The 14,393-nt window shown below is 46.8% G+C and overlaps 1 protein-coding gene across 1 annotated transcript in view; it reads right to left on the bottom strand.

Annotated features, from left to right (window-relative positions):
- The window catches only part of UNC13A (unc-13 homolog A), a 189,837-nt gene that overhangs the window by 121,860 nt on the left and 53,584 nt on the right, over positions 1-14,393 (bottom strand). The window contains exons 9-10 of the mRNA XM_084825659.1: positions 10,637-10,847; positions 8,404-8,529 (exon numbers count right to left, since the gene is read on the bottom strand). Coding sequence (XP_084681785.1) covers positions 8,404-8,529; positions 10,637-10,847 — 337 coding nt within the window. The remainder of the gene's footprint in view (positions 1-8,403; positions 8,530-10,636; positions 10,848-14,393) is intronic.

Raw genomic sequence — 14,393 nt, 5'->3', positions numbered from 1 at the left:
ATGTAGCCAGAATTGTCGACGCTGACTGGCAGCGGCTCTCTGGGGTTTCTGGCAGGATTCTTTCCCAGCTCCTCAGCCTCAATATGCCAGGGATTAAACCTGGGACTTTCTGTATGCAAACCATGAGCTCTGCCACTGAGCAATGGCCCCTCCCCTCATATCTTTAACCACAGTCTGGCCTGTGACGTTGAGCAGGTGACTAGGGATGGATGGACACACCCCGGTCCAAGCTCGGGGAGTGCTCTAAGGGGCGCCATTGCCACCTGTCTGCACAAGCCAGGAAGCACAAATCCCTGGAGGGCTCGGTGAGCGGTTCTCTCATGCCCTGCAGCTGTCCATCCCCCATGCGAGCCTCAATTTTAAATCAAGATGGGGCTCTGTCTTTTTTGTAGATCTAAAGTTGAGCAGAATGGTGTCCAAAAGGGCCATTTCCCCAATATTATGGCTGCTGTTGTGTGCCGCGTTAGAGCTACGAAAAAGATGGAGCCCCATCTTGCATTAAATTAGAGGCTTGCATGGAAGATGGGCAGCTGCGGGGCACAAGTGGACAGACCAGGCAAGTCTTGGTCGCTAGCGCAACTCACCGGGTGGGGGCGGTGGCTCACCGAGCCAAGTTTGGGGGCGGGGGGGGGGGTCTGATGGATTTTCAGACCCAACCGGGCACCTGCACCATCCCTTGGTTACGCTTGTCCTATCATTTTATCTCCATACCAGGAAAATGCTTCACTTGCTGTATTGCCATTGGATCATTTCTAAATTTCTGAATTGTGTACTTTCAGGCATGGTTTGCTACCTTTTGGTCCATGTGTGTACATTAAAAAAACACTCCCCTTACCCAAAAGCAATCTTGATACAACCATATGTTTGACTGCATCTCTTTGTTATAGTGTTTTACCAATGTGCAGCGGTGTTCATATGCATCTGTAAGACACTGCACAAAAAGGACCTTTATACAGTTGTACATATGATCACACATCAAGATTGCTTTGCTGGTAGTGTTTTATCAATGTGTGCACATAGATAACAGAGGGAGGGCAGTGGGAGATACAAACTCACTGAAAGCTGCAGCCAACGACATACGTTTGCTCCGATTTCAGAACTGATTTTGGATGTTCTCCAAGTTAAACTGGAATGTAGGGCTGGAATGCAGTGCAGAGGGAACTTCCAAAGCAGTAAAGCAGGAGTGTGCAACCTTTTCAGGGGGTTGTATATGTGTGTGTACATGCATGCATGCAGACATACACACATGCATGCCCTAAATGAGGATACAGATGGTGATACAATTACTCTTTCCTCTCTCCTAGCTGCATCAGGAAAAGAGCAGCCTGTATGAGGATCTCTGGGAGAGGTAAGGATAGCCATTGAGGGGAAATCCAGCCCTTTTGGGGCTTGCCGGATTTCCCGGAGCTCCCAGCTCATCTTACATTTGTGAGACAACCTGCTGCCCCCCCCCCGAAATCTGGGAACTTTCTCGTTTTTGTTTTGTTTTTAAATCACCATTTATGGCTGCAATTTCTGTTATTTACCCAAATTTTGGCCGCGATTTGCTTAATTTGTGCAAATTGAAGCCATGATAGGCTTACTTTTGTGTAAATTGCACCTGCAATTTGTGCAAACCACAGGCGTAAATGGTGCAGATTAAACAAATTGCAGCCACAATTTGTGCAAATTAAGCAAATTACAGCAGTAGTTAGTGCATGTTAAAAGCAAATTACGGCCACAATTTGTACAAATTCAGCAAATCATGCCTAAATTTTACATAAATGGCAGTTAAAAAAACCTCCTGAAAATCTGCAAGCTGGCCTGACTCAATACAGAGCAAGTCAGGCCAGCTTGCAGGTAGGAGAGCTAGAATCCAGGGGGCCGGCTCCAACGAACCTCACCCCTGGATGGGTTCCTCCGATATCTCTAGGGGGAGGAATTGGAGGGTACAGACAGCGGGGAAAGTGGTGGCTGTGGGAGGGGGGGAAAGTCAGGATGCCCTTGGGGGTTTGTAATTCACAGTAGCTGTGGCCAAGGCAGTGGACTGTTATTCCTAGGGCAGGGGGGACGGATCGATGGTGTTTTGCCTTTCCAAGCTCAGTTTAAAGCACTGGTTTTAACCTTTAAAGCCTTAAATGCTTTTTGCCCACATCACTTGAATGACTGCCTTCTCCTGCACCAGCCGGCCTGCACTCTGACGTGATCAGTAGAGGCCCTTGTCACTTGCACACGACCAAGACGGTTTCGCTGGTGAGTACAAGGAAGAGGGCCTTCTCGGTAGTGGGCCCAGACTTCTGGAATCAGCTTCAACTAGAGGTTTGTCAGGCTGCTTCTTTGCAGGTCTTCAGGAAAGCTCCGAAGACCCACCTGTTTTCACTGGCCTTTCCTTAATTCTTGGGCTGCAAGTTTTATTGCTAACTCCTGTTTTTATTGCATTTTTATTGGTAATTTCTGTTTTTATGGAACTTTTACTGAATACATATTTTGTTATTTTTATTGTATCTGTTTTGTAAGGTTTTTTTAGCTTCTGTATGGTCTTGAGAGGGTTGATACAAGGGTACTTTAGAGGCGGCCTAAACATGTTTTAACAAAAAAATAATCCCATCCTCAAAGTAGCCTTCCAGTAAATCAAGTTACTGATCAACGATTGCGCTGACCAACCTTGAATGGGATCCCTTCACACACAGATGTGCATACAGGGTGTCTCAAAAAAAAAAAAATTGGCATTGTGTTTTAATTTAATTGCATGATACACTATTTTAGTTTTAAAGTATGGATTGCTGTATTATGCAATAAGCGCCGAATTGCATAATATCGATGCCATAGAAATGTATAGGAAGCCCGTGTTCGCTCGTAGCACATATCCCCGCTACTGTGGCACCACGTTGCCATTGGTCCTCCCGTCCCCTCTGATAACCATTCTAGAAAATCCTTTGACCTATATAAGCAGCCACATTTTTTTTCGTATTTTGTGTCTCATTATTTAAGTTGGTGTTTTTAAAGTTTAGTTGTTAATGTTAAAAAACGTAGTTAAGTTTTCGTTCCTTTAGTTTTTTTGATGAATGAAAATAACGCCCTTTATGATTGAGACTTCAATAAATGTTCGCTTAAAAAAAAAACCCTGGGTGCACACCCTAATGAAATGTGCTGCACACGCCTATGCCTTCACACATACATGAATGGCAAACATACAGGAGAGCAGCTCACAATGCCTAGACCACTGTCCTGAACCTGTTGCCCTCCAGATGTTTTAGATGACACAGCATTCCTGATCACTGGCCATGCTGGCAGGAGCTGATGGAGTTGAAGTCTAAAACATCTGGTGGGCGCCATCTTTGGGAGGGCTATGCTAGACTCTCTCCCTCCACACTGCCCAAACCCCATTCCCAATAGCCACCATTTCCACATCTGCCCTCTGCTGGTCCCACAGACTCAGCCAAGCAACCAGCAGCAATCAGTCGCACAAAGAGAAAGCAGCCATGAACACAGAAACACGGCACTACAAACACCGCCCTGCTTCTTTAAAGACATTGCAGTCATAGACAGGTCTACCACATTCATTTGCCCTCAGGGCTGGCAGCAGAGGTTGACACAGCTGGGTACCTGCTGAGAGACCAGGGGCTCAGAAGGGGCCATTGCCACCCAACAAGCAATGGCAACAAGCAGCTGCACTGTGGGTGTGTTCTGATGGCAGCCATTTGGCAGCAGCTCCAGGTGGGGGACCTGACAGGCACTGGGTCACAGGCGACACCATGCCAAGCACCCACTAAAGTCTGGTGCCAGTCCTGTTTGCACCCAAGAAAAAGAGGCTCCACCAACTCATAAGTGGGACCATAGTTCCAAGACTCCAAGACCAGTTAGTGATTTCCCAGGATTCAAAGAGGTTGCTTGTGACATTCTCCTCATCCTACTTTCTCCCTGGGTTTTGGAATTCCCAGTGACGTGGTCTTGTTTCCACGGTGGAACCAGTGCATTAGGAATCCTCCATTATTCTATTTTTTAAATTTCTTAAATGCTGTGCACGCATGGTGATTTCCCACAACTTTTAGTTCCTTCGGTTCATTTCTGTCTTTTTCTGCATTAATGGTGCAGAGGCATACGTGCTGATAAAACACTACAAAAAAAGCATTATTTGATGTGGTTGTACACACTGCTGTATAAAGATCCCTTTTTGTGCGGCATTTGACCAAAGTTCAAAAGCACACACATGCCTCAATAAAACACCACACAAAAAGAATCTTAATATAATTACATCACATCACATCAAGACTTTTTCAGGGGAGCAAGATTTTTTTTTTTGTTAAATCAAGATAGATGTGCTCATGGAGGTGGAGGGGTGGAGAAACAATTGAAATGTGGCACACCCCTATCCCAGAATTTATATCTAGACATTCTACTTGTTGAAATGGGAATATAGGAAGAGGTGGAACTCAGAGAAGATCAAATCCATGGAATGGGAGAAATCTGCTCACTGGTAGGGCTCATTTGATAATAATATCAATGTCCTTGGATTGATGGGTCTGGCTCAAATTAAGACATGGTAGGCCTTATATCACATTGCTCCCCAGCAGTTTCCCCCAACCTGGTGGCCCCCAGATGTGTGGGACTACCACTCCCATCATCCCTAGCTGGGGATGATAGGTGCAGTAGCCCAACACATCTGGAGGCCACCAGGTTGGGGAAGGCCACCCTATAGCATGCCACAAGGGTGCAGTTTTCCCCCATTCTAAAAGGGTGAGATGCCTCTTCTAATGGTTAATTACTGGTAGTAACAGCTTTAAGCAAAAATATGCTGGTATTTTCATATTTTGGGGTATTTTTTGCCCAACCCACCACTGGAACTAGGGAGGTGGTGGGCTCTCCCACACTGGAGTCATTCAAAATGAGGCTGGACCTGTCAGGGTTGCTCTGACTTGGATTCCTGCATTGAGCAGAGGGTTGGACTCAAGGGTCTTATAGGCCCCTTCCAACCCAACTTTTGTATGATTCCATGATTCTTTTCTATGAACGTGGTCCCACAGAGCTTTTCTGAAATGGAATTTAGTTCTTGGACTGAAAGAGGTTCTGCACCCTAGTATAGGACTAGCAGCACCAGGAAACAGTTGCCACTCTATTCACAGGTGGCGAATTGGAGCAGCTGGTTTGGGAGTCATGATTTGACCCCTGCCCTGAATGGTTTTAGGAGAGGGGAGGGAGTGTAGTATGGTAGCAGGAGGCAGACTTCTTCTCCTTGCCTTTTCCTTTCTTTTTACCATTTAAAAGATGTCAGCTCAGCAGGCAACTTTGGTGGTATGGCAGGAAGAACAGAGCTCTGATGGCTGCCCCCGTCTTTCCATGCTGGAATGGCCCTAGCATGGAGGTACTAGGACTTTCCCAGAGTGCCACTGGGCAGGAAGGTGGCCTCAATGGTCAGACCTATCAGGTGCTGCAGTGGCATCTTTTAAATGGCAAACCTAAAGAAAGAAAAAGGTGAAGAACCCCAGCCCCCCAAATGGCACATCACCTTTTCATGCCCCCCTCCATTTCGTGCCAAGCCTCACCCCAAAATGCCAGTCCCCCAAACTGGGAAATAAAAGGAGACTAGCCCTTACTTATGGAGAAGTATCATAAAAGGACATCTTTTTAAAAAATGGAATTGCCTCATTTCTATAATCTTCCTATCTTTGTGTGCAGGGAAACTGATTTGACACCTACACCCCTCTCCAAGCCATTCTGTTCTACTCATACATCAGAATGAGATTGTAGAATCTCGCGGTGATAGGGTGAACTGCACCCCTTCAGACTGTACTGGGCATTCCATCTTGGAATGCTCCCCCCTGCCCCCGGTACAATTCCCTGCACGTAGATCATTAGCATGTCAGGGAGAATGGGGCAAATCTCAGCTTTTCCTTACACACACACCCTAAAATGGAGCGGTAGAGTTCATAGAATCATAGAAGAGTAGGGTTGGAAGGGGCCTATAAGACCATCGAGTCCAACCCCCTGCTCAGTGCAGGAATCCAAGTCAGAGAATCCCTGGCAGATGGCTGTCCAGCCTCATAGAATCATAGAACCATAGGGCTGGAAGGGGCCTATAAGACCATCGAGTCCAACCCCCTGCTCAGTGCAGGAATCCAAGTCAGAGAATCCCTGGCAGATGGCTGTCCAGCCTCATAGAATCATAGAACCATAGGGCTGGAAGGGGCCTATAAGACCATCGAGTCCAACCCCCTGCTCAATGCAGGAATCCAGGTCAAAGCATCCCTAACAGTTCATTCTACCACCACAAGACTCTTCCAGCTCAATGATTCACAAGTCATCTTCCTCTCAGAAATCTCTTCCAAAGCTGTTCAACCCATTTTCTGGTCAATCCTTTTCTGGCCCTCCAATCAGTTTCATGGGAGTGTTGGGAGAAAGGGTTCCCACCATACTCTGAGAGTCCTAACTCCTAAGTCATTCTCAGATGCTCTGTATTCTCCGAACAGGGGCCAGCACATTGCAGAAGAAAAGGACATACCGATTGGGGAGGGATTCACAAAAGGGACAGGGGAGCGAGAGGATTTACTGTGGGCAGGAGGCCTCAGATCGTGAAAGATGCACAACAGCAGATCAACCAGACTGTCTCTGAGCAAGTGCAGAGACTATGGGAAGCACATGCAGACATGATACTGGACACGGCTGGATTAGACCGAAACCACACCTCCAGCATTGGGGATGCGGGGGGGCAAGGGAGGGCACCCTCATAAATGTACAAGGCTGCCCATCTGCACCGCCTCAGGCCTGGTGCTGAAGAGGTGGAAAAGAAAGAGCAGGGCAGGGGAAAACAAGAGGAGCAAGTGAGTTCTCTCAACTAGAAATGACATTCTGACATTCTCTTCAGCCAGATTTCTCACCAGTTTTTGGAGGTCCGGATGACCCGGTCTCATTTTCAAAGTGGATCTGGTGTGTTAGGAATTCTCCGTTGTTCCAGTTTTAAATTTCTGAACGTTGTACAGAGTGCTGCTGTGCATGTGCAGCTTTCCACAACATTCAGTTTCTTTGTGTGTTTTCTCCTTTTCTCATTAATGTGCACTGATGAAACACTGCAAAGAAGCAAGGTTCATGCCACTGCATGTATGATTATATCAAGATTACTCTTATGCAGTGTTTTACCGGTGTTCAAGAACACATCCGTGCATCGTGAAGACACAACACAAAAAGCACCTTGACACTGCTTTGTTGCAGAGCTTTATCAATGCGTTAGCGGGACGAGAGGCACAAGTAAACTGAAGTGAACCATGGCGAACTGCACACACTGGAATAAATTTCAAAAATAATGCAGAAGCACAGGGCGACATGCCCAAACAGTAAAGGAATGGAAGAGGGGGGACACAGGGGGAAGGCGCTCGTTCCTATTCCTCACATCCTGACACAGATTATGTTGCTGAAGCTAAGCAGCTTTAGCCCTGGCAGCTGCCTGGATGGGAGACTGCCGGGGAATATATTTGAAGTCATTGGAGGCTGGTGGGGCTGTACATCCATTCTGGTTTTAGTACAAACCAGCAGAACTCTAAAGAAGCTATCCACAGGGTTCAGCACCTTGGATAGCTCCTTTAGAGTTCTGGCTGGTTCTGACTACAACCCATAATGGATTCACAGCCCTATGAGCCACCAGCCTGCTCTGCTGGAAGCTCTATAGAAGACGAGAAGGAGTAGCAAAGCTGAAACACAGCGGTCAGAAAGCAGTCTAAAGCTGTGCACAGATGTCATCTTTAAATTCTCCACCCTATATGTGGGCAGAGATACTGGGGGGCGGGATTTCACTGAATTTCTCCAAGGGAGGAGAAATTCTCCAACAGTTTCTCAGGGAGGGGCTCAGCATCAGCAAAGGCAGGAGCACAGATGGGGAGAGAAAGAAAGCTCTTTGATGAGCTTCTGCCATGCATTAAAAATGTGGTTGTTCAGGCAGGCATTTGGGGTGGGTTAGGGTATTTTTAGAAATACGATGTTTTAGTGTGGAATTTTATTGTTTTAAACTGTTGTATTATTGTACATCACCCAGAGAGGCTGGGTGACCGGCCAGATGGGCGATTAAGAAATTTAATAAATAAATAATAAAAATAAGAGAAACAAAGAGAGCGCAGAGCTCAAACCTGCGCTGTGCCCCAGAATCCTTCCAATACATTGTGGTTGGTTCTGGTTACTCAGTAATGAGGGAAAACACTCTGCACATGTCTCAAAATACTCTTAAAAAATGGCACTGAAAAATTGTCCAGGGGAAGCTAAGCCCTTGTAAAATCTGGATTTTGAATTCCATGTTATTTGAGAAAATATTTTTTTTCGGCCAGCGGGGAGCGAACCTAACGGCTGGAAGGATGCTAACGGCCTAATCCAGGCTGCAAAAAAACCAAGAACCACGTTACTTTGCAAAGGCACATAGCGAAAGACAAGAGAGAGACCCACCTATCAGATAGGTCTAGGGAGCGCCTGCTCTCGACTGAGGGCTGGCGGCTCGTGCGCCTGCTTGACCCGGAAGCAGACTCAGCGTCGCTGTGCCCGTTTGCGGCAGAATCTACGCTACCATAGCGTCTGCCGGAGGGGGGAAGAGGAACAGGGTCAGCACACGAAACGCCAGATAGACAAGACCACCTTCCTGTCACATCCAGAGATCACTCTGAATTCTAGAGGGTGTGTATGTGTGTTTGCGGGGGGGACACACAAAAATTTGCCACCCACGGAGCAGGTGCCAGGGCACCGGACTGAGCTACGCTTTCAAAATAGTTACATGACAAATTCAGCCCAAGGCTGTGCATGCTGTAGGCCAGAGCAGGGCGCAGCACGGCAGGTGACAGTTTATATAACAGGACGATCATACTGTTTCTTTACCGGGCTGGTGGTAGGGTTTTACCAGGGATGGACGAACAAGTGATGTTCGAGCTTGCTAGGATTCTCTGAATGCTGCCTCGCTGCTCGTCACATGCCTGATTCCCATTTGCGATCGCTGGTCACTTTGTGTGAATGGGAGATCCGCACTAATCGAGAAGCGATCAAACAGGAGATTTGCAGAAATCTTCCAAAATTTGCACAAATCCCCTGCAATTTGTGCAAATTCCCTCATTTGTGCAAATTTCCTCCATAGACTAAAGTGGGACTATTTCAGCCTACTGAAGAAATTTGTGCAAAATTAGGAAATTTGCGCAACTCAAGCTGGGAATTGGGAATGAGGCGAACATGAGCACATGTTCAAGAACGAGATGAACGCAAGCACGCGTTCAAGAATTTGCAAATGATTTCAGCAAACATGTGCTCACACTCCTGTTTGGGGCTTCAACGGGGCATGCTTGCATAGTTTGCGAGCAAATATGAACTCCTTATACGTCTTTAGATTTTATCCCACCTTTCTAAGAAATGCATAAATAATAAAAATAATCTACGGTGGCTTCCAAGGCAGGGAAGTAATTTGGCACTGAAAACCATGCAAAGGACAAACAGTAGGAGTTTGAATATCTTGATAGCACTGTCAGAAATGCTAGTACTGTGCAGGATTGTAAGAGCGAAGTTCCAAATAGATAGCTGTGCAGTAGGATGTTGTTGTTTTTTAAAGGATGCAGTTAGATCAGGAATTTAACAGCCATTGGCAGTCCAGAGGACCAAAGTGTCTCAATTCCTGTTTGGCCTCCAGCACAGCTTCTACCCCTGACAACCCTCTCCCACTTTATTATGCATGTCAGCTGTTTCCTTTTCAGCTAAGACAAGCACCAAAGGGCTCTTTAAACCCCTTCCTCCTCAGCATGAACATCAAGGCAAGTAGTGGCAGAGCTCTTCCCGTAAGTCTACAGACAAATGCCAAAACATGGAACCATGGAAACAGTGGTGCAGTTTAGGGAATTTCAGACCACAGACCTAATGGTTTGTCGAGGAGTGGGGTGGGCTCTAGACGGTTACGTGTATTACTTCACTTGTGAAACACACAACTCACATTTCTCTTTGTCCCCACCGTCCGCTCCATGCGTTACAACTGCTGTTACATTCCTGATATGTTAAAGCAAAAAACCAAAACCGTTTGCCGACCCCGATTAAAAAGAGATACTCTGAACATGTGCAATGTTGCATTTTAAACTCAATTAAGTCATAGCACCATCATGACTACAGGAATAAAATGGAGCTGCCTTCTGCTGCCCTGGTCACCCGTTTCTGGGTGGCCATTTCAGGGGTCTCAGGGCTCTAGGATCCAGGACTTCGGCCCCACATTCCAGCCCTAACTGCACCACTGCATGGAATCGAGTAAGTGAGGTCTGCAGGGGAGAACTGCACCAAAGCCTTTCCTGCCATTTTTACTGTGGGGGAGGCGTTAAAGAGCCCTTTAACTCTGACCTAATCAATAATCCATGTTCACATGTAACGGCAAACCATCATGGGTGAATTTCCCCGTGGATCTTGCCATTTTGCATTTTGGAATTTCAAGCTGCGGTGGGGTTACATGTGAATCTGGCGAGGGTGGGTTATTGGGGTGGTTAACAAGCCACCCAGAAGCCATGGCCTGTTTTAGGGTGCTCCTGTCTCAACACCCAAGCCCCTTGCAACATCCAAACCATACTCCTAGTCAAATCCTCCCTTCCAGAATAAGGGCCACACTCCTGCTTAGCGGATGTTCTTGTACCCTCCCCAGGAAGGTTCCAGGTTCCACCCACTCTACCTGATCGGCTGATGGTCAGAGTACTCCATCTCGTAGCTCTGCATGGAATCCGTGTACGAGTCCCGGGAGGGTCGCTGCTGGTGGCGTAGGGGGTACTGGTGCACTGAGACGTTAGGCTGGGAGGTGGTGTAGTACGGGGGCGGGATACTGTTGCTGGTCTCGCTGCGGTAGTCACTATCACGGTCATCAACGGTGCTGTCCGGGTCGTCGTCTGAAATGGGGGTCCCAGGACCACAATGTGAGATTGAGAAGCAGCAAAGCCTGTTATTATAACGAGGGTTATAATGTGTGTGTGTGTGTGTGTGTGCGTGTGCGCGCAGGCTGGGAGGGCTTGAATGTGTGTGTGTATCCCATGTTTTGGCTATAAATAGAACGGAATGGAAAGGGAAAGGAGGGTCATGGGGAATGTACATGAGGGGGTACAGGTGGGAGACTGGAGAAACCCTCAGCATGCAAACCTAATCCCTACTTGTTTCTTGCACCGTGCCATGCCCAGGAGCAAGGTAGAACTTGATCCTTTATGTGGTCGCAGAGTTACCTTTTTATCTGTACTTCCCTCTCCTCTTCCTCCACAAAGCTGGGTCACTTTTTAATTTTAGAAGATCAGTTTTGAGCAGCGTTCACTGGCCCTTGTTTTCAGTCCAGGCAAGCTTTGAATCAATCATCCATTTTGAGTTTGCATATATTTACGGCTGAGCCGAATAATTAGCATTTCTGGGTTTACAGCAGCGTTGAAAAACCATCTCCCTTGGCCAGCTGTGTGTCACCCCTTGTGAAAATGTTTCCTTATCCATTTAAACTGCCGTCACTCATTGTCACTACCACTTGTCCTCAACGATTTGCCCTCGGTGATGTTATTTTGCAGCCAAATCAGATAGGTTTTGTGGGGTTGAGATGCCATTCCATTCACTATGCGATCCCTGATATGATGGGATCTGCCTCATGATTAATCTAAGTGTGACAATACCCAGGGCATCTTGGCCAAGCTGTCCGTTCAGCCTCCCTGTAAACAGCTGAGGTAACAACCTCTATGAGTTGCATCCTAGCCTAGCATGTCTTTCCCAAACTTCTGAATATGCATCAGAGCGGGGCAGAGCAGGGAAAGCCTTCTTTAATTAACACCTTGGTAGGTCACCTCTCAGCCCCAGTAAGATAAAAAAACCGTCTATGTAACTGAATGCCTGTTGACTGATTTACATGAGAGCTGTCAATCCCTCCCTCCCATCTGCCCGCCCCAGCCCAAACCTAATAAAGAATCTGGGATCCTTTGTTTTTCTGGCAACTGGGGCCCATCGGCACCCGGACATGCTGCCTCTCTAAAACCCATGTGCCTCTTCTAGCCTAAGAGGATGTACTGCTATGCAAAAGTGACTTCTATGCATAAGTAAGCTCTCCCAAGAGTTCAGTGTTGGCTAGCTAGATGTTTTATTTACTTTGAGTTTTATTTTCTTGCTTTCCTTTCAGGGTTTTTTGTGTGTGGATAATCTCTTTAATACAAGTTCTCTCTTGATTTCAACTGAAGGTCTGGGAGTGTAAATGTTTAAGCAAGTCTAAGGAAAAGATTACCATCTGTCACATGCTTGACCACTGAGCTACACTACCAGAGGATTCGTGCCTACAGGGAAGCTGGGAACTTCTTCAGTCATAAGCTGCAGGCTAGTTCTCCCTGGGAGGGAGTGCTGGGTGTGTGTGTGTGTGTATGTGCGCAGTGATCCCTGATTGGATGGGATCTGCCTTATGATTAATCCGAGGAAGAGGACAAAGTAGGGAGGGAAAATTTGTACAATACATGATTATTATTTTCTAAAAGGCGAACGTTTCCCCAGTCTAAGTGTTTAGGCAGAGGACATCTCAGTGCATCAAATTAGGCTATTTTTGTCATGCCTGCTCTGGAGGAATCCTCCTTCTCGGATGACCCAGAGCTCCCCAAGCCAAACATCATGGAAGAGCAACTGCTGTCAGGATTCCCTTTGCCCCTGCTGAAAACTTCAAAAGCTAAATCAAAACACAGACAAAAAGGCTTCAATCCACGCTCTTTAATCCACTTACTTCATTGGGTCATACAGATGCAAATTGTCAGTGACTCCAGTATACAAAGGAAATGCCTTCAGGGAGTTCAAAGGAAAGCTACGAAAGTTGCCCACCGTTTGAAGAAAAGGCGGGCTACTATCCTAACTTAAGGGGTGGGTGGGGATCTCACTGTCTTGAGAGAAGCCTCTAGGTGCTGCTGTTCACGCCGGGCCAATCAGGAAGGCCGCCTAAGCTCTGCCATGCCTATCTCTCTCTTGGCTCTGCGTCTGTGCCTGGCATCTAAGAATTCAGGCTCTCCAAGCCCCACCTCTCCCTGTTCACTGGCTCTCACAGGGTGTGTGGGTGCATGTGTGTGTGAGAAGAGAGGCCCTCTCCGTTCAGCTGGCCCTTTGAAGCCTGTGGAGTCTGTGTCTCCATCTCTGGACAAGCCTGGGAAACTTCCTCCCCCACGCCTTGCAATTCTTCTTCAGAATCTGAGCTACTGTGCCACGCTCTATGCTCAGAGGCAACCTTGACAACCTGTGTCAAGGGAGCTCGAGGCAGACGAGGGGGAATTTGAGCCTTCGGGGGAAATAGCAGCTGAACTTTCCCCGCAAGATGCAGATAGCTTTCTCTCTGAATCAAAGGCGGATGCTGAGCAACCCCAAAGTCTTGCTCACAAATATCCCATTACTCACGACAAGTCCTTATTTCTCAGGTGGGCACTCTTGCGTCAGCATCAGTAAAGGGACACTCATAAGGAAGACTCCCTTGTGAGTAGACCATTCCTCAGGTGACACTGCTGGCCTGCGGCTGTGCTCTGGGAGGGGCTCTGGGAGGGGCACTTATAGTTCTAGGCAAAATTGCTGGAACACTGATTGCAGCAGCTCCTAGACTCCTGCCTTGTTTTCCCCTGACTATCTAGCTCTTCTCTGGAACTCTCAGTGTTTAGACCTTAGACTGCCTTCAGACCTTGCTAATTCCTAGCTGTTCTGTTGTTGCAGCACTGGAAAGAGGACAATTTTCAACCCCAAAATGGAAGAATGCAAGCAATCTCAGATGGATTGGGTTGGGGGTGGGGACACCAACATGTTGCTTCAAGAACCTCCAAGCACTGTAGGTTAGCTATGAACAATTACTGATCCCCACAGAAACTGGAGAATTGTGTGGTTGGTATGGGAGCATACCCTAGAGGAGGGGTGAACCCTGTGAACCAAGTTATTATTCTGGCAGGCCTTCCCTTTTTAGAACTCTCTTTCCTTTTGTTGAGTGTTATATACTGTTTTTATGCTGTGTTGTTTTTATTGCTGGATTTTTTTTAAATGTTTTTTTTAAAACATTGTACGCTGCCTAGAGGATTTGCATACTCTATACTTTGTACATAGGCGGGTTATAAATTGAATAAATAATAATAATAATAATAATAATAATAATAATAATAAATAACATCTCCTTTTTGACCCAAGGGGCATTTCCTACATGTATGGTCTGTCACTGACTATAGCATCAATCAATGGGTTTTGCATGACTGAGATGTTACAGATTAACAGCTAGCACAACAAAACTTCTGTATCACCCAGTACCTACTCAAACACAGCCCTTTTCAGTGGAGACAATCCACACAATCAGTTAAGGGCTCGCTTACACGTCTATGACCATCGCTTCATTACTCAACACTGGATGAATGAGTGGCTTGACTCCACTGGAAATCTGGGTTTATGTTAGAAGTTCATCTATTGTGTTAGGT

Source organism: Heloderma suspectum, chromosome Z (genome assembly GCF_057233095.1).
Source record: "Heloderma suspectum isolate Gila_16-S chromosome Z, 16-S_ref, whole genome shotgun sequence".
NCBI lineage: Eukaryota > Metazoa > Chordata > Lepidosauria > Squamata > Helodermatidae > Heloderma > Heloderma suspectum.
Note: the sequence above shows the minus strand (reverse complement) of the source record. Positions and strands in the feature narration are given on the sequence as shown.